The 22,049-nt window shown below is 37.0% G+C and overlaps 1 protein-coding gene across 1 annotated transcript in view; it reads right to left on the reverse strand.

Annotated features, from left to right (window-relative positions):
• Positions 1-318: 318 nt before the first annotated feature.
• Positions 319-22,049, reverse strand: part of slc15a4 (solute carrier family 15 member 4) — a 78,270-nt gene continuing 56,539 nt past the window's right edge. The window contains exon 9 of the mRNA XM_048210507.1: positions 319-2,482. Coding sequence (XP_048066464.1) covers positions 2,331-2,482 — 152 coding nt within the window. The 3' untranslated portion in view covers positions 319-2,330. The remainder of the gene's footprint in view (positions 2,483-22,049) is intronic.

Here is a 22,049-nt window from a genome sequence, read left to right on the forward strand (position 1 = left end):
AATAGAGCATAACACTGTAAAAAACATGGAGGCGGTAGAAATATATAGGCTGCGTCAACAGTCTGACTCAGAGTGAGAGGAAGAAAAAGAGCTGTGGAGTTCAAACAGCTCGCTGACGGTCACACTCTTAGGAAATGACTCGTCAGTCTAGATATGCTTGAGCAAAGAGCGATAATGTTCTGATTTCACGCTCATCTGATGAAATCAGACAAATGCAGTTAAATGTGAGAGATCACAAAGTTTGCATATGAGCAAGGAAAATGAAAGCGGAAATAAACGGGCGACTCATTTTCAAACTGCTCTCACAGACACAAACACTAAAGGTCGGATGCATTTTATTGAACAACAACAACAACAACAACAACAATACAAGAAAATTTAATTTAAAACAAGCATGAAAAAAATCACAATGTATATTTTCACTGCACAAACTCAAAATGTGTTTTAGAAAATGTTGAATTATATGATAACACTCTTTGGGGAAAACAGAATTATTTTACATGCTTAAAAAGCTTTAAAACAGTATTTTGATTATGCCCAGTTAAAATGAACGATGCCCTTTTCTCCAACCACACGTTTTTTTCTCCAAATTGATCACAGATTCGAACTGCTCTACTGTCAATACGATTTTGATCACTCTTGTTTTGAACTACCTAATGTAAAATGTAAGGATGAGAACAAACAAAAAATGCATCAGTTGCAACAGTCATGTGGAGCAACTTTGGCATTAAAGGCACAAGGTGTAACTGCTGAAAAAGTGCAACTCAAACTGCAAGATCTACTTGTTTGTGAAAACGCATTAAAACGGACCAGCATAGAAGCATAATTGGACTGTTGTTACTATTTTGTTAAGCTTGTGATCCTAGCGAAGACAGCAGGCTTAGTTAATTAGTTGGCAAAAACTGCAGCAAAAAGGGTTGTCGTTGCAAAATGTGCATAAAAATTACATCAGGCAAGACTCCCTCTACAGCATGATGATCTTATGAAGCTGAGGTATACATTTTTGTGAAGGATCTATCACAACAAGCCTGCATGTAAAATTCATTCGTAATTTTAAATCCTCAATTATTAATGTTATTTTTTACTAGAGATTAGTGCAAATGTGATTTCACTACATAACCTCATTGCGACAACAATCTGAGCTTGAGGTTTGTTGTTCATCAAAAAAAACTTTATACAATCTTAAAAAAAAGTTCATGAATCAGGTGTATTCATTTGCACATGCAGAGATATTCCTAATGTAAAGATGTCAGCTGAGCTGTGTGCATCATGATATCAGCACTCTTTGTGCAAATTCATAATTTCTCAGGTGATGCACTCATATCATAACCATTATAAAGGGCGATGAAGTGTCTTATGATCAAAATGATTAAAAACAAGCAAATGGAAACTAATGCCTGATGATAATATATATATATCTAAAAGTAAGAAACGCTTGTAATGCCACAGGTTTAGAAGTAAAGTTAAAAAGTTTAATCAATCTGTTAAGGGCAAAATTATGGATTTGATTAAAAAAATGTTCAAGTCTTTTGCACTGCAGCTTTTATCAACTACTTTACTGATGTTCAGACAATAACTGTATGGGCTCCGCCTCCTTGTGATTCATTGGCTACACATTTGAAAGGAGTATCCAACCATTTTTGCCATTTCAGACATCAGCCAATTATTATCAACAATATCTCAAAATACAACCAATTAGTATATATAAATAATTTAAAATGAAAAAAGTGACCAAATATACACCATGCACTACAAATTGTGCCTTTTTTTTCTCGTTAAAATTGTTTTTAAAAAGTTACCACAAAAAGAGACCATTTTAAATAAATTTGAACAGGAGTACAGTCTAACCTTGTTGAGCATAAACTATAAAAAAATAAAAGGTTCAATAAATATTCAATTTAAATTGGCAAATAGTTGTACAACCCGTCGTAAACAATCTAAAATCCACCTTCAATTTATAAATGAATTAAGTAATATTGTTGACAGTCAAAACAACAAAAATCCCAAATTGTGAATAAGTGTTGCTCAAACTACACACTACAATAAACCAGCATTTTTATAAACCAGTTCGCTGATGGAGTGAACAATCCTCATTTTCAACCATTTCATACAAAATATTTTAGTTGATTATTGCATAAGTTTTGTGTTTCGTTTTCCTTCAAATTTTCTCAGGATGGCCAGTTGTAGTAAACACAGGGGGCTTCAAGTTTTGAGTCAAATATTTTAAAATCCTACCTCATTTTTCGAAATACTAAGAGGCTTAAAGTTTGGCACATGGTTTGGAGGTTGAGGAATGGTGAAGGTGACAGTATGGCTGATGATGATGGGGGTCATGAGTTGGTCAGAGACGGCCTGTGGCTCCCTGCTCTGGGCTTCTGTTTGTCATACTTCACAGACACAATGAGGAAGACGAGGAGTGTGACTCCCTGAATGCCGGCCAGGAGGAAGAAGTAGTAATTCAGTGTGCACCCGTTGATGTTGCCTACAGAGAGAAGAAAAGGTGAGAAAAGGAATGTGTGTAAAAAAAAAAAAAAAAACTCACTTTGATGTGAATTTCACAATACCGAAATTCCAGCAGTATAACAACCACAGGCATGCTTTTGAACACAGAGATCATGCAACCTTCTGTATACCAGTTGAAATGATCAATGATTCTCATTTGATCAATAAAGTATTGAGTCTCTCTTTTTTCTTTATAACTGGATTTAAAAATAGCAAAGCAACAAAAACAAGGCAAGATATTGTTTTAATTATTTATTTTCTATAATTATTTTTAATGATGATAAATGCAATAAATAAATAAATAATGCAGTCACTGTTGGGCTGAAACATTTAAAAAAAAAAAAAAAAAAACATTTTTTAAACAATTAAACACATTACTGTACTAATTACTCTCTTTAAAAAGTATTGCAATATTTATTACTAATTACTTTCTAAATCCCACATCAACCTCTTTTTTTTTTTTTTTTTTTTTTAAATAAATAAATAATATAAAATTGCATACACTTTTCTTGAAATAACCAAAGTATTTAAAGGGAGAAATACATTTTGTCATTAGACTACATTTTGATGTTAAATCCACAATTGTTTTATATAGAACTTTTCTATAAGTCTATACAGAATTCAATGCACTTACAAAAGTAACTAAATAAACTACAGAAAAATTAAGAGTAATAACTTACTTTACTTACAGTAATTAACTACTTAGTAATGTATTACACCCAACATTGATCGAAAAGTTCACCGATCAGGCATAACATTATGACCACCTTCCCAAAATTGTGTTGGTCCCACTTTTGCTGCCAAAACAGCCCTGACCCATCGAGGCATGGACTCCACTAGAGCCCTGAAGGTGTGCTGTGGTATCTGACACCAAAATGTTAGCAGCAGATCATTTAAGTCCTGTAAGTTGTGAGGTGAGGCCTCCATGGATCTTTTTGAGGTGGGGCCTACATGAGATTTGTTCAGCACATCCCACAGATGCTCGATTGGATTGAGATCTGGGGAATTTGGAGGCCAAGTCAACACCTCAAACTCGTTGTTGTGCTCCTCAAACCATTCCTGACCCATTTTTGCTTTGTGGCAGGATGCATTATCCTGCTTAAGAGGCCACAGCCACCAGGAAATACATCAGCATGGTCACCCTGACTGGTCTGCAGCTATGCAGCCCCATACGCAAACAAAGTGTGATGCACTGTGTGTTCTGACACCTTTCCATCAGAACAAGCATTAACTTCTTGAGCAATCTGAGCTACAGTAGCTCGTCCGTTGGATCAGACCACACAGGCCAGCCTTCACTCCCCACGTGCATCAATGAGCCTTGGCCGCCCATGACCCTATCACCGGTTCACCACTGTTCCTTCCTTGGACCACCTTTGATAGATACTGACCACTGCAGACTGGGAACACTCCACAAGAGATGCAGTTTTGGAGATGCTCTGACCCAGTCGTCTAGTCGTCACAATTTGGCCCTTGTCAAACTTGCTCAAATCTTTAAGCTTGCCCATTTTTCCTGCTTCTAACACATCAACTTGCGGACAAAATATATGTATGCCTAATATATCCCACCAACTAACAGGTGCCATGATGAAGAGATAATCAGTGTTATTCACTTCACCTGTCAGTGCTCATAATGTTATGCCTGATCGGTGTATATCATAATGTATTGTTATCATCTAAAATAAGGAATATCACAATTTATTTTCTTTAACTGATACTACTTAACATCCTTCCTTTGTCCACTTGATCAGTGGACAGATTTCTGATTAATTATAAAGGCATATGTATACAGGTAGATGAAGAGAAACCGAACATCTGTGTACAAGCTGCATTCATATGTCAAAAGAAAGCAAAAAGCATATGTTTGTGCTTGTTGGATCCCCGAAAGCAACAGAGCGAACAGGCAATCTGCTCCCTTCATACTATCCTACAGCGGCAAAGAGCTTTAACTGATAGCATGTCGGTCCGCACTGCTTGTAAGCATCCATTGCAACCTGCAAACCCATCTGACTCTGGTTTATTCAAGCAAAACCTAAACAAGCATTCCTTCTCCATCCAATCTCTCTTTCATTTTCCCTCTCTATATAATGCTTGAGAGCAGATAGAGGGTTTACATCAATACTTACAGGGGAACCATAAACAAAAAGCCACATCTTCACAAGATGAAGAAAGAGCCTATAATTCACCATCTTGGGAGCTTAAGTGAAGCACACTCGCTCTGATTCTGCTGGCATTACAGACTCTGAGCCCTCAGCCCTGAACTAACTCTCCTGTTGTTTAAGCCTCTGACTGCTCAGGGCCATTATAGTCCTGGATGATGACTGTGTGTAGTATTAAATTCAACCCTCTACTTGAGCTAAATTCTGTACACAAACACACAAAATCGGTTCACAAATGTTTCCTGTATTATGAACCATAAATCTGAGCCTCTCTCTCTCACTATCTGAGCTGAGGAAAAAGCTGCTTAACACTTATGATCTGTTCAGAAGAGGTGGTCAAACCTCCAGGGTTGAGGACCATCAAAGAGAAACTCTTAATAAGTAGTTCTGCGAAGGGGCTGTCAACTCTCAGGAGTGTTTCAGAGCTGCTAAAGCAGGACCCTGTAGCGCTGCTTAGCATTACCTATTACGATGACTAAAAACGTATTTCCGTAGGAATGCATTAGCATTTAAATAGATGTATTCACATGAACACATCTTGCCGAAATAGGGTCATTGATTAGAACAAGGTACACTTTAGAGAGGATACTACATTAGTTTGAAGATGTCATTAGATGCGAACAAGATAAAGCACTTTTTCGTAGCAACCAACTGAAGGAAAGAAAGAAGAAAAAGGTCCGCTGACCCTCAGCAGACCCTTGAGGAACACCGTGAACAACTCCATGAGATATAATTATCCACGGCCTTAAAGAACATTACTGGCAGAAGATAAGAACTGCTTGAGATGAGGCAGTTGAAGACATAAACACTGATTCATAACACTATGAAGATGCAATGCATTGCCATCCCAAATGAAAATGAAGATCCAGAAGACAAAATTTCTAAACTGCATTACATCTAGGGCTGAGTAGGTTACTTTTAAAATGTATTTCACTACATATTATAAAAAACATGCTTTAAAAAGTAATTTGTAACATATTTTGTTAGATTACCAAAGTTTGTAACTTAATCTAAATAGAACACTTTGGAATACTTTGGGAAAAGTATGTATAAAAAAAAAAAAAGGTAATTGCGAGTTATCTCATCTCACAATTCTGACTTTTTTCTCAGAATTGCATGATATAAAGTTGCAACTGTTAGATATAAAATCAGAATTGTGAGATATCAACTCGTAATATTGAGAAAGGAAGTCAGAATTTTGCGATATAAACACTCAATTTTTAGAACAAATCAGAAGTCAGAATTGCAAGTTTTTAATCACACAATTCTGACTTTATAACTTGCAATTATGTGTTTATATATCTCCCAATTTTGACTTTATAAAATGCAACTGTGAGCTTAAATCTTGCAATTCTGGGGGAAAAAAGGCAGAATTGTCAGATAAAAACTCACAAACAACTATTGCAAAACATAAAAACAGTCGTGGGTCATCCAGGTAATGACAGGACAATTAAGATTCAAGAGTATGCCAATTTTTGAATTGGACAATTTTTATAAATGCAGTCATTTTGTCTTGTGGAGTGTATGTAAACATCTGTTATTTGAAATAGCTTATTCAGGACAGTACTAAATAAAAAATAGTATGCAATTTTTTTTTTTTTTTGATCACTCTTATTTTCTTAAAATTATTAAAATGTTGCATATTCTGCAAGAGGTTTGAAACTTATGAGCAAAAATGTAGCTTAGGATGCTTTTGCAGACTGTCAGAGTCGGAGAATCACCAACTGCTGTCACAGTTTATGTTAACATTTAAAGGTGCTAAAGAGGATGTTTTGTTTTATACATTTTTGCAATATTACTTGAAACTGTCTTTACTAACTGATAAAAGACTATTTATTAGGTGCACTGAAAGTAATAATATTAATATACATCATCTGTGCACGAGGTAGGGCCTTAAAAACATCAGCCAATCGTTTACGCGATCATTGCGTAAACGATTGGCCCTCTGGCTTGTCAATCACTGCCATGACGTTCCTTGTGAGAGACGTGCGCGGATTGGCCCTCTGGCTTGTCAATCACTGCCATGACAATCCATGTGAGAGACGTGCGCGGCTGCGCGCTCCAGTAACTTTCCACACTCCACAGGCGCTGCATGCAATGTTTTTGTCAGGAGACAGGAGTAACAACTGCAGATTATGAGTTACCTGCGGTGAGTCCGACATAATGAATCCACGGCTTTAAGTCGCGCACACACTTAACGATTGTAAGGCCGATTATGAATGTAAATTGATACTTATGACTGATCGCGCTCAAATGCGTCCAGTCAGAGCCAGTTGCTTTCAGTCTGCGATTACAGTCGGTGTTCAAATTCCATGTGAAAGTATATAAATCTGCTTCAGGAGCAGGAAACAATCGCTGTACAGTAGGTGGACAAACAAAATGGGTATTACCGCCACGCATACCGCCGCCGCAGGGCCGTTGCGTTAACTGAAATTCAGTCGCGTGTAAAAAACTACCGCCAGGTGGCGCAAAGGGACGGATTGGAAAGTGACTGTAATAATAAAATGTCGGTTTGTAAACGGAGATGAAAGGACGAAGTAAAACAACAATAACATTATAATATAACATTTTAACATCCTTAAAAACCATTAGAAAATATAAAGTGAGAGTTAATTTCAAAACGTGGGATAGTCTTAGGCTAGGCCTATCCATCAGAAATTAAAAGAAAGACCTTTACACAAAGTCTTACATGCTATTGTCATTAAACAGTCATTAGGCATATATATATATATATATATATATATATCGTCGCTGTCCGATGAAAACCACGTATGTCCATTTTGCCGATTTTGAGATTTTTCGACGGATTGAATGTCCAGGTTAATTTCCGTATATACAGTATGCTTCACATATCTAAATGGCCAATGAAAAGTTGTGAAATCATGTCATCTGATTTTCACGTATATCCATTTGGTGTCAAAGCTGTCAATCACGCAGCGGATCTCCCGCCCTGTGGAAGCATCTCGCCGGTCTCGTGAAGTTTCATCGAAGCTCAGCACTGGATAGCCGAATAACACTGTGAGGTAAAGTATCAGCAAACGTTTGTTTTTGACAACTGTTCTCAAGTAAACGTTTCCCCCCTGACGCCAGACGTACGTCTAGGAGTGACAAAATTACGGTAGGACTGTGCAAACAAAGTATCTGTCTAGCATTACCATGTCAGTGTATTGATTCATTGTCCCTTCATAGTTTGCAAGAGACATTTAATAAATTTATAATTAATATTAAATAAACTAAGCATATTTAATAAACTAAGACGTAGGCTATTTAATAAACTGAGCGTATTCATCTGTCAATATGAAACGCGACTTGGCCATTCTAATTAATGATCGGAAGAACGCGTATTGACCACCGTTACTGTAAAATATGCATGTATGTCCATTTAAACTCAATTTTGGTCAAATGTGGATTATATCATTACACTGGCAAGAATATGGTTACATGTAAAGATGCCGTACCAAGTATGACAACGCTACATTCAACTGCTTTTGAAATACAGTGTTTTTTTCACTTCCTGAAAAGTAACCGTTTTGGACATACGTGAGTTTCATCGGGCAGCGACGATATATATATATACACTCAGCGAATAATTGTACCTAAAAAGAAAGAAATATCTCAATTCGATAATAAATTCGTAGGTCTGTGTTAAATAAGAGGCGATCTATCCGCTGGAACGTGTTGTTTCTGAATTTGATATTTGATATTTTAAGGAATAGAATACATCCCTGCATTTAAATGCGGCTGCAGGAGTTGCAGTTTTTTTATGACGTTTTATTAATCCGTTCATTCTTTTTAGTTTCAATGATTTAGCTAATTCGCCTTAAAATGATTGAGCTAAATTGCCTTAATAATGGGAGCGAAATTATTCAGTGACTCACGTTTTACTAAAATAAAGGGATATAATTCATGAAACACGCAACAATTTATTAATCAGTGTCTAAACAGATAGGCTATATTTTTCCTAAGTAGTTATCTGTCAAATAAAGGATAGGTAACGAATAAGGAAGTAGCCTATGTGCGTGTCAAAAATCCATGTTGTTTTATTAAAGCAGTTTAAAATATAAATTAAAAAAAAATTATTTGTGATAAATATAGGCCTAATACGTGAGAAAAATTACGTTTTGCATAAAGATAAATGTGCTTTGATGCATTTGTTGGATAACATGTGGTTAAAGCGCCACTCAGCGGTCAAAAGCTGCAAATGCACTTTGCGACGCGGCGGCGGTGGCGGCATGCGCGGCGGTAGAAACACCGTTTTGGATGGCCACCTACTGTATGTTGAGCATAGTCAGAATGTTTTAGCTAGTTGTTAAATGTGTGCCCGGCTTAATAACACAGCGAATGCCGGTGGTAAACACTCGTGTTCCGATACTCATGCACGAGTTTTGGGAGGCGTTCCCTCTAAATGAGCTGTGAAGGAGGGGGTTGTTCTTACCCATGCGCTCATTTCAAAAACTCAGTCGACAAAAAGAACCTCTTTAGCACCTTTAAATGAAATAAATAACATTAAAATTCAAAGTAATCACTTTGGTAATCCAAAATACTTTTTTGGATTTAATTTGATTACAACCCATTATACAAAATACAGTTACTCAAACTTTTGTATTTTAAATGCGTAACTAAGTTACATGTATTTTGTTACACCCCAACCCAACATCGCTATGCTATTAAACTGGAAAACTGCAAGACACACGGAATGCAGAATTTAGGACAGGGCTCCAGTCTTGGATGGTCTGAAGTCTTGTTTGACAGTACCTGTTGTAGCAAAGTAGTAAGAACTTTCAGAGCCACGGCCTTGTGTTTACTGCAAATGTTGGGATGTTCACAAAGGTTTGAATCCAACCAGACCCTATCCCATCCCTTTCTCAATCCCCAATATGTCCCCTCCTTCTTCTTCAATGTCTCAATCCAATAAAAGTAGCAAGCCGTGTTATGGCTACAACAACCTCTTGATCAATTTCTCTGCTCCTTTAATATACTCTATAACAGCAGGCGCTCCCCAATGACAACAAGTGTTACAAGCAGGTGGACAGTTTGACTGAGAGAGCAATAGAGCTCAGGATCTTACTGCCCTCCAGCAAGGGGAAACAAATGCCCCTGTCTGCGAAAAATGCTGCATTTACAATACCCACATGCCAAAGTAGAGCTAAGAGCAAACCAACAATCAATACACACAAATGGTCCCCATTTACACCAGAGGCTATCCCAATTCATGGAAATAAGAAGAGTAAAATATTGAGTGCTATTGTGTTAAGTTTGGTCCCCCCACCCCCACCGCCACCCCCATTACATCCACAGTGCTTTGCGTTGGCGGGTGACGCGCCTGTTCTTCCTATGCTTCTGGGAGATGACATGATTTAACAGCAGCGCTTGGCAGAATATGGAGGTGCTCCCTGAAAGACAAGGCCGTAAAGAATACTCAGTCAAAGGACGGAGTGGGAGATATATCACGGCGACACACTTGGGGGAGATTGCTAGCACTTCCCACAAGAAAGTGGCAGCTGTCTCAGATTTGGTGGCGTTTGGGCAGTAATGGAAAAAATAAACATTACTGGAGCACAACTGCATGTTCCTGATGTGAATCTCAAACAGGAAAAGCAGTAAGGAAAGGAAGGATCAGAGAAAGTTCAGTTGTAGGATACAAAATGTTGTAGATCTTGCCCCAATAAGAAAGTTAAACACTGATCAAACTCACCCTGTCAAATCCTCATAAAATCCTCTGATGACTTATTTTAGAATAACAGTTTGAGTGGGCATATCCAAACCTTTGACTGGTAGTCATGTATTTTCCATTTGCCATACTGTAGCCCCAACACAGTTGTTTCATTTGCTCTCCAGCGTTAAGGTCTACATGCCCTCATTTCACGATACATTGCACATTCAGTCTTATATGGCAGCTACACCAAGATAACAGCAGGCACCTGGAAGTCTCACTCTATGAGGGCCAGCAACTGTATTTGTCTTGCTGCAGGCCCTCTGCAGTCCATCATGTAACGATTTTATTAACCTTTCCTTGGCATGTCATCCCGTATGACTTACATGATGCTCTTTGTGTTCATTTAACAAATATTGGTATTTATCATGTGTGCTTCAAAAGGGTAGACCTGTCACATGTGAGGGCTTATCAGGGGTAATTGGTGAAGCAGGAGAATTAAAGATGGAGGAGTAAAGAGGGATGTAAGGGAATGAACCTAGCCAGCACAACATTAAGTGTGGCAGCTCCATTAAGTCACCAGGCCAAACCAGTTTTTCAAATTAATCAACTGAGACCTTTTATCCCATTTAAAAAAGTGGAGGAAGTAAGGAGATGCAAGGGGCACAGATATGTGAACCGTGGAAACCATTAGTGTTTTTTGGAAAATCCCTTGGGGCTCCAAAAGTATGCTTGCTTCAAATATCTTTAGAGAGCAGTATTTTTATTTATTTATTTTTTTAATTTTTACCCAAAATAGGACGATGTGAGCATTATGTAATTTATGTTTTATTCATACTCAACGCCAGAGGGCACCCTCACGCAGAAAGTCCACAAGTGAGACTCATGAGTAACAAGTTCCAGGAAATCCCTTATATGGACAAAGACATCCAGCGATCATTGAAATTGCTGAATAAAATGCAAATAGAAACATTTTGACTGATTAAACATGAAAAGAACACACCACACACCATTGCAACAGCATTATGGTTTATCTGTGTTCTTCAAGCCCTCTTCGCTATTTTAATAAGGATAATGTATATGTATAATGCAATGCCAACTGACATTTTCATTTCAAATTTTCATTTCTACTTGACTTATAGCATAATTTATTTATTTTTTCATGATTTCTATAGATTATCACTATATATATATATATATATATATATATATATATATATATATATATATATATATATATAAAATCAGTGCTTCCCACACAAAGACTTTACTTGGGCGGGCCGCCCACGTATAATAACGGCCGCCCAAGTATATTTGGAGACACATTTTTGCTTTTATTATTTTTATCCTCTTATACTTTTATAATACTTTCCGCGCAAGATAATGAAACCATCCGCGATCGATAAACTAGTCGTTTCATACCTGCTCGTTACGTGTGCATCAGAACTGTTTACTCCCGCTAACATTCAAACGGGCGCTGCATTTTGCAAAGTCACAAAGTCACTTCAGTCTGCTTCAAAGTGATTCTCAATCAATGAAAAGCGCAGATTTATGCCAAGCGATTGCTAATGAACTCAAGTTGATGAATTATTACAAAGTCTACTTTATGGCCTTTATATAAAATGTTTTAGATGATTGTAAGAATCTGAAGGATCAGCCTGCAATAGTACAGACATTTCAAAATAAGAGTACCTGTGTATTTCGGGCTTGTTTATAATTAAAAGTCACACGTTAAGTTTTTTCTTTCTCTTTTGGGCATTATTGGTATTTTGGTTACACAATAAATTGTATTTAATTTGATTTCCATTGAATTCATAGTAAATTATTGTAGTCCACAGGAAGAAAAGACTAAGAACATGACAAATCTGATATAATTTTATTAGTGAGTAAAACCCACCTTTTCATTCTGCATTAAAAAAAGAAAAAGACAGACTTGAGAAAACAATGACTGCTTCCAAACAGGTTTTTCCAACACTATGTGTCAGCCATAAAGTGCGACCTAAGTGTTATTCCCATTCGTTTTTTTCTCAAGGGATTTTTAAAAAGTCTTTGTTAAAGAGTTATAAGCCATAAACCAAACCAACCAGCTATGAAGTAATTCACATTAAAAACTTTGATTTAAAGCAAAAAAGTATTTGAAAATCCTACTAAAAGACAAAAGTTCAAGACTGTGTACTTAACGACTTTACTGAGGGAAAGAACTACAATCCCATGAAGCATCTGAATAATGTAATCGACAATAAAAATTTAAAATGATGGAGAAATATAAAACTATTGATTTAATTGTTGATTATATATGTGTAAACTATACACAAACATACATACACATTTGTTTCAATATATTAGCAAGGAAATTGTATAGACATTCATTGATTCATATCAGGTTGATATTTTCTGACAAGCTCAAAACGTTTCACACCCCATTTATACCTGCGTCATTCACCTGTGATTCTATCGCCAAAACGCATAGGTACCAGGTGGAAACAGGGCCTCTGATTGGAGGAAATTTCTAGTGATGTAGAAAATAACTGTTAAACACAATTATTTAAAAAGTAATCTGAAATAATAAAGCCTGATGCATTTAACAAAATCGCATACCATCGATTAAAAACCTCATAGCTCAGACAAATAAAAGCCTCAGCCTAAACCTATACTTTTAACCATCCATTTCCACTGCTTTGTCCCTCAATGCTCTGTTTCTCTCTTAGACACAGAAAAAGCTCTTCCACTCAAAACACTACCACAATTACTTTCTATTGTCCAACACAGATTGGCCAGCACACAGACAGACTTGTGCTGCACTTGACCTGAGGGTTCAGGGATTGTCTGCTGTACTTCCTCACTCCTGCTGAATAATACATACTGCAGAAGTGAAACAATGTGCTCAGCAGGGCAGCCATAAGCTTAGAGGAGGAAGTGTGTCTGCTGATCAATAAACTCTACAAACACATTGCTACACAGCAGACTGAGGGGACAGATGTTGGTTTAATTAACGTAGAGGCATGGCTAGAGACAGGAAGAAAGGAAAGGAATATTTGTTAGAAAAAAAATCATGATTTTAACTTTTAGACTTTTTAGTTTTAGAAACTTTTAATGGTTTTAACTCTTCTAGAATTTAAAAGGACAGCTCACCCCTCACCCCTGATCATGAGCACACAGATCATACAACGCAGATCATAAATCATTTCAGATTATCGCAAACAGCAAAAACACTCAAAAGTCCATACTTTTTTTTTTTCTTTTGGAAGTACAGTAATGAAAGTGCCTAGTTAGTTTTGTTGTGATTTGTCTTAATTTATTTCTCAAAGCTTTTGCTGGCCACACACTCCTCATTAGAGACACAACTGGCTGCCAAACACTTTCCAATTACGTCCAAAAAAGACAAAACAAGAGCTGCCCATAAAAGACATTAACCGGCCACATAAATGTTTGGCAGTCTGAGAGAGAAATGTAGAGATTGAAAAAGTGCAGCTTGATTTGTTTAGGTGGAATCATGGAAGGAGACACTAGAGAAGAAAACAAGAACATATTTACTTTACATTTTCAGTTGCAATTGATTGGCTGTTTTGTATGCCAAACCTTTTCAATGCATCCCTTTTGTTACACTGAAAAAAGACTTCTAGTAGAAATACAATAGGGTAATTTAGGCTACGATCACAGTATCAGTCCAAATCTGATTATTTGTGTATTTGATTGGAATCTGATCTAAAATTATTGATATCCACATTGTGTATCACAACTGTTCAGATCCGATTTGCCTGCCGCTCTTTCGTTTTCTGGAATATCTTCATTGGTTTCAATGACATTGCATTGGTTGGCATATGCCAAAAATACGCTTTATTCCACACTGTCGTCTCCGCCGGTTTCAAAACCTGTCTCCGCAACATTTCTGCAGCGACTTTCAGTATGTGTCCTATAACAACTTCTGACGTTTACGTTTTACGTGACTTGAGAAAGTAACATAAGCCGCGCAAAATCCGATCAGAGAAGTCAGAATGAAATGGATTTCCAGAAATTCAATTTGATTAGGATTGCAAATCACATATGAATGTAGCTCAAAACGGATTTGTAAAAATATTCATGTTTTTTGCCATGATTTTTGGCCATTCACACTTGCTAAATCTGATCTGATTTCAATCAGATATGCACAAAAATCAGATTTGGACTGACAGTCTGAATGTAGCCTTAGTTACTTAGTTGAAGTCTCTTATTCTCGGCAATGCTGCAATTATTTGATCAAAAGTAGGTCATAATAAAACAGTAATATTGTAAAATATTATTACAATTTAAAATAACTTTTTATTTTAATGTATTTTAAAATCTAATTTATACTTGTGATGGCAAAGCTGAATTTTGAGCAGTAAATCTCTGTGATAAGTACGTCTCTCTGACGAGAACAGATTATGCGGGGAGACAGACTGAGGTCAAAGCAAACATCTTTGCTTTTGACACATGGAAACATGTCCTAACAAATAAGCATGATGCTCACATCTCAGCAGCCCTTTCACCTCTTGGCTGTATTTGTGTCTGTCAATCCCAACAACAATATTTCAGGGCTTCTCGTCCTAATGCCTTGACGGCTTTTCTACAGGAGATTACACGAGTCAGCACACAGAGTTCAATGCCATTTGTCAGGGTCTGCAAACACAGAGATGTTCATATTCTATGGCTCTCTCGTCTAGGGGGATCTCTGGGAGCAATGAATAAATGTAAATAAATGGTACTTGCGTAATGTAAACAAAAAAATGGCTTTCAAGTCATCCAAGTCAAATAGTAACATGAATACTATAAAATAAGGCTGCATTATATTGATCAAAAATGTTAGTAAGATTTTTTTTTTTTTTTAATTTCAAATAAATGCTGTTCTTTTGACCTTTCCATCTTTTTCATCAATGAATCCTGAAAAAAGTATTATGGTTTTCACAAATATTGTAAGTAATTGTTCTCAATGTTGATACTGTAATAATAAGAATGTTTAGGCCAATACACACTACACCAACAGAAGGCGACAGATGGCAACAGACACTTCGTCAGGTTTTGTCAGATCAATGTGTTACGTCCGTGTCTGTTAGCGTCTGTCGGAGCACGTTTCCACCAATTGAACATGCTGAATGTCTGAGAAATGACGTATTGTAATCTGGTGATTGTCCGTGTTGGTCAGCGTCTGTCGATGCGGTGTAAATTGTCCTTTTCTTGAAAGACAAATCACCATATCAGTATGATTTCTGAAGGATCATGTGACACTGAAGACTGAAGTAATAGCTTTGCCATTACAGAAATAAATTACATTTTAAATCATTTCACATTGTAATAATATTTCAGATTATCAACATTTTAATGTATTTTTGATTAAATAAATTGAGTGATCGGTATTACTTCAAGAGGCTTCTTTCAAAAACATAAAAAAATCCTACCAACCCCAAACTTTTGATTGGTAGTGTATATAAGTTCTTTGTTAACTGACTTGAGGCCAAGGTACAGAATAAAGCTGACACAAACATGTTTCACTATCACCTTGTTCGCACTCATATTCCTTTGTACGCACTCCTTTGAAAGACACCTTTCTTTCCTTTTGTCATATTCAGCGAACACACTTTCTCCTTCCCCGAGACTCTTGGCCTCGATTAAAACATTGACATTTCTGTAAGTGGCAGATACAGATTCTAGACCAGGAAGAGAGGGTCATGTCTGCAGGCCCTGTGGTTCTTTGCATGTTTTTACGCTGACCTGAGATCTGACAGACTCGCACATCGAGGTTCACCTCATGGAAAAAAAAAAAAAAGAAAAACGGAGGCGCTCCCTGGGTGTCCAGAGAAAAGATTTGAAAGAATTCATTTTACCAATACCGTGAGGCAAAGCTGTGCCTGGTGACACCTGCAGTCATAAAGGATGAGAGTAAAATGTCTTTGAAAATACTTATCAAAGCCTGCATCATCGGTTGGAAAAAAGTAATAAAACTTCTGGGAAATGGAGCAAAAGTCCTGTTATAGAAGTTTGTTGAAAAGGGCACATCTACAACACAACATCTTGTAACTTCTTAACTACATGTGGAGCAAAATCCCAGTCGACACTTCTGTTGTCAAATCACACAATACAAGAATGAAATAAAAAATGCATTTGCATTAATAAAGAACTACATTTTTACATTTTTTTTTTTAAAGAAAAGTAAATTAGTAGTGTTGTAGTGTTTGCCAATGCAAAACTTTGGACTACCTGGGAATATTGATTGATTTGAAAATTTAGGAATATTTTGAAAAAAAAAAAATATATATATATATAAACTCGATAATCTACTGTTTTTTACTCACAATTGCAAATTTATATCCCACAATTGTATAAACTCTCAATTACGAGAAAAAAGTCAGAATTGTGAGATAAAAATGTTAAAGGTTTAAATGTCATTTCATGCTGTAAATGTAGGTCTAATACATTATGCCCCCTATGAACAGCATATAGTATTATGTACTGTAGATCTGTTGCTTACATCAAATTCATGCTTTAATAGTAGACTAATCATCGCAGGTTCCATTAGTCCAGTCTATCTGTTTAATAGCTTGCAACCATAAACGTCTGCATTTGGCTTAAAGGTGCCCTCGAATGAAAAATTGAATTTATCATGGCATAGTTGAATAACAAGAGTTCAGTACATGGAAAAGACATACAGTGAGTCTCAAACTCCATTGTTTCCTCCTTATATAAATCGCATTTGTTTAAAAGACCTCCGAAGAACAGGCGAATCTCAACATAACACCGACTGTTACGTAACAGTTGGGGTGTACGCCCCCAATATTTGCATATGCCAGCCCACGTTTCCAACATTATAAAAGGCATTAGACAAGGGCAGCCAGTATTAACGTCTGGATGTGCACAACCAAATCATCAGACTAGGTAAGCAAGCAAGAACAATAGCGAAAAATGGCAGATGGAGCAATAATAACTGACATGATCCATGATAACATGATATTTTTAGTGATATTTGTAAACTGTCTTTCTAAATGTTTCGTTAGCATGTTGCTAATGTACTGTTAAATGTGGTTAAAGTTACCATCGGTTATTACTGTATTCACAGAGACAAGAGAGCCGTCGCTATTTTCATTTTTAAACACTTGCAGTCTGTATAATTCATAAACACAACTTCATTCTTTATAAATCTCTCCAACAGTGTAGCATTAGCCGTTAGCCACGGAGCACTATCAAACTCATTCAAAATCAGAAGTAAACAATATAACAGTATACAATACTCACATAATCCGACGCATGCATGACGAACACTTTGTAAAGATCCATTTTGAGGGTTATATTAGCTGTGTAAACTTTGTTAAGGCACTGTTTAAGGCAAGCGCGAGCTCTGTGGGCGGAGAGCACAGGATTTAAAGGGGCCGCAGCATAAAATCGGCGCGTTTATAATGATGCCCCAAAATAGGCAGTTAAAAAAATTAATTAAAAAAAAATCTATGGGTATTTTGAGCTGAAACTTCACAGACACATTCAGGGGACACCTTAGACTTATATTACATCTTTTAAAAACATAATCTAGGGTACCTTTAAAAGGTCACCTTCGATGATGATATTTTGTAAAAATGAAGATCATGGGTGCGTCTCAGTCAGCTCCCTAGTTCAATAGTCAGGGTACTAATCAGGAAGTTGGCCATTTTAATGTCTGTTTCAATCGCAGAATCCTACCAGGGCACTGAAACGTTCGCTCCCCAAAGAGTCCCACAATGCACTGAAAGCCAGGGAGCATCGATGCTCACTATGCTCCCTTAACGGAAGGCAGGTTCAAGACAGGCAATGAACATAACCTAGCTAACATTTATAATTTATTTACGGCTGAAATGCTGCAAGTAATATAAAAAGCAAATAATTTATCATAATGTACTTTAAATAACATTACAAGTAATGTCAGAAAGATATCAGCTCTGTTGTTGTTCATTAATACCAGTAGTGATGTTGTACATCGAGGACATTGTCATGTCGCCGGAAATAGAGTCATAAGTGTCCCAATGTGTGGTGAGCCAGTGTCCTTTACTGTCCTTACCAGTGCCCGAATTTGTGTACATGATATACTGATTCACAAGTTTGGGATCTAGAGAGCTGATTGAGACACACTACATCTCTCTTTTTTCTTTTTTTTACATTCCGATTCTGACATCCAAAAGGCACAACAAGATAATTGTTTCTCTTATTCCATGTATCTAGCCCATTTTCCTCCACTTTTAGATATAAATAGATTTACATCAACTAGACATTATCAAAAATGAATAGGTGGTTTACATGAATGGCTAGTTGATTCATTGGTCTTTAGGAAGTCTTCTATTGCTATGCTGGTTTCAGGTTCACTTGGCCACAATCAGATTGGGTTTTTTCAGGGAATTTTACATAAGATGCAAGATGGAGAACAACAGAATTGGACAGAATTGAAGGGTCTTGAGATGTGTTTTTAAAAAGTTATTTTAGCTTTACATTTTAAAAATAGTACACATGGTCAAAGACGCTCAAAGAAAGCAGAACAAGTTGTGCTGCATGAAAAATGCATGAATCAAAAAAAAATAAAACATCTTGGAATTGTCTTATGCAAACTGTCTAACAGCTAGAACTGTGTCAGTATGGTATGTAAAGTACCAACGCTACAAAAAAAAAAAAAAGAACTAAGAAAGAAAGTGGAGGGTGCCTTTCCTTTGCCTGTACCATTCCAAATAAAGCAAAGGATTAGCATGGATGTGCGTCGAGCTGCAGATTTACACCTGCTAGCCTATGTGGACCATAGAAGCTCTCTGTTGATCAGTGTGATAAGTGATCCAGTAACGCTGTCTGAGTGGTAGCCAATAGCCCTGTGGGCCGACTGCCTCCACTTTTACAAAGGTTATCATCAAGTGTTGTGAGATTTTAAGTAAGAGAGCGTGCCAAACTCACCCTCGGAAGCAACCTGAGAGGTAGGTTTGATCTGCTAAATGGTGTTCTGGGAAGAAGCTCAAATTTGTGAAAATAAGTGCTAGAGAGTGTGTTACAGAGCTGAATGCTGGGTAATCAGGCCCTGCAGCTAGTGATTAATACCTGGGCGTCCGATCCTATAAAAGTTGGAGTCTGTATATGCATCCGCAGGCGCGCCACAGGCTTGGATAGCGTCTGTGTGTACATACACTTTGAAAGTTCTCTACTCAACGCTGCATAATTCCCTCTCTCTCTTCATTTCCTGCAGAGTCCAACACCACAGGAAACAGGGAGAGAGAACAGTAATGGAGTAACCAGCAGAGATAAAGAATAACATTATGCTGCTGGCCAAAAATAAAAAAAACAACAACATGAAACCCGGACCGATGCTTCCTGTTGTTTAGACACAAAGTCATCCTGGGCATCTAATTCAGATTTTACAAGTGTGTGATAGTCTGCAGGTGTCTTTTCTTCTTCAGTTTGGGGAAGAGAGAACAGATAGAAAGAATTTGATTATGGTGGAGTCTAGCAGCTAACACACAGGCTGGATAGCCGTGGTGACTATAGGACTTTTCACACTGCGCTTAACCCCGGGTTATTGTTGTTCTAAACACCGCTTTTAACCCTGGGTAGAGAAACATTTTACACATGTAATTTAGAAGGGGGTAGCACTGATTTTTGCTTGGGGTTATGAAACCCTGCTTCGGAGCAGAGTTAGCGCCACTTTTGCTGTGTAACCCTATATTGCAGTGGCAAAAGTGTAATGTTCGAAACAATGTGGTGTTAGAATATTTCGGCTAGATGCTTAGCAACAGACACCCAATCGTCATAGAAGTCATAGAAACACAGCCTGTTGTATAAACAGCAGTATCAGTGTTTTAAGGAGGAGAACTGTAAAATGGTTACAGAAAATGTGTCAATTGGAGTTAAGAAAAGATGTATTTTTACTTTTATAGTCCGCAAAGTTCATTCACAAAAAACTTGATAGTACAGGGCAATATATAATACGAGAATGCACAACGCTAGAGCCTTTATGTACACAGGTCGAGTGCTGCATTCGTCTAATCAATGATCCACAAATCATGAAAATAAGAATGTTGACCCAGGGTTTAAGAATGTACACCTAGGATTAATTGTTCACCCAGAGTAAAGTATGAGCAGTGTGAAACATGAAACAAGATAACACAGGTTTGAGTTTACCCTGGTATTAGAATCACCCAGGGTTAAAGGATAAGGCCCCTTTGAAATTTCCTGATAATTTAATCACCACCATGTCATCCAAGAATTCCATGTCCATCTTTCTTCAGTCGTAAAAAAAGAAATTAAGATTTTTCATGAAAACATTCCAGAATTATTCTCCTTATAGTGGACTTCAATTGGCCCCAAATGGTTGAAGGTAAAAATTATAGTTTCAGTGCAGCTTCAAAGGGCTTTAAACGATACCAGACGAGGAAAAAGGGTCTTATCTAGCGAAATGATCGGTCATTATCAAAAAAAAAAAAAATGTATATGCTTTATGAACACAAATGATCCGTATTCTTCAAAAAGCTTACGCCTACACCTTCCCAATTCAACTTACGTAACGAATGCGTGCCAGTTCAGATCATTTGTGTCTATAAAACATATACATTTTTTTTTTTTTTTTTTTTTTTTAAGAAAATGTATCTTTAAAGCCCTTTGAAGCTGCACTGAAACTGTAATTTTGACCTTCAATTATTGGGGGCCAAGTGAAGTCCACTATAAGGAGAATAATCCTGGAATGTTTTCATCAACAAATTTATTTTCGACTGAAGAAAGAAAGACATGAACATCTTGGATGACATTGGGTGAGTAAATTATCAGGAAATTTTAAATTTTAAATTTTAATTTTAATCCTTTAACTATTTTTAATTTATATCCTGACTCCATTCCACCTTCACGTCCTCACATCACTTCAGTCCTCTCTCTACTATCAATATAAGTGTCTACAAAGAGGAAAAAAAAAAAGAATATCACTGTGTAATATAGAGTAATTGATATTTAGGCCTGTGGTGCTCAATTGGACATTGCAGGTTCGAGTCTGACTGCATCATATCCCAGTTTTGTTCCTCCTACTATTTCTCATAACTGTCCTCTTTCTACAATCACTAAAAGTGGCAAAACCGAAAATAATGCCAATGGGTTACATAAATTATATTAAAGCATGTGGTGCACGTCTAACGCGTTATATTCCAATTCTGCTATTTCCATTTCTCCAATTACAGTAATTTCCTGTCCTCTCTCTGGTCTCTACAACCCCCAAAAATAGCAAAAAGGTCTGTGGAGCTCAAATGGACATTGCTGGTTCAGGTCTGGCAGGAAAGATTAGAATTGAAGGAACACTTCTCTTCATATAATTTCCTATTCTCTCACTACTAATCACAAAAAGTGGTGAATAGGGGGAAAAGAAAAAAAAAGCAATGTGAGTGTGAGTGTGAATGTGAGTCTCAAAATGTCAAAATGTTACTTCAAACAGCAACTTACAGTAGCATCTCGAATACGGTCTGTATGACGGGGGTCAAGCCCATATTCTCTTACCAGTAACCATAGCGACAATGACCAAAGTAATATCTAAGATGGCATCCATAAAACTGAAAAGTCTTGTCACTTTTGATATAAGAGTCCAATTGTGTCATGAGTTCATCTGTCAAATCTTCATTAACTGACAACAGCTTTTATATCTGGGAGGAGAGCACCCAGAACACAAAACTGATGGGAGCAGCTGCGGTGGAGAACAGTGACAAGATCTAAATCCTTCAAATGACACACAGTTACTGAAAGCGACACCA

This window comes from Megalobrama amblycephala, linkage group LG12 (genome assembly GCF_018812025.1).
Source record: "Megalobrama amblycephala isolate DHTTF-2021 linkage group LG12, ASM1881202v1, whole genome shotgun sequence".
Lineage (NCBI taxonomy): Eukaryota > Metazoa > Chordata > Actinopteri > Cypriniformes > Xenocyprididae > Megalobrama > Megalobrama amblycephala.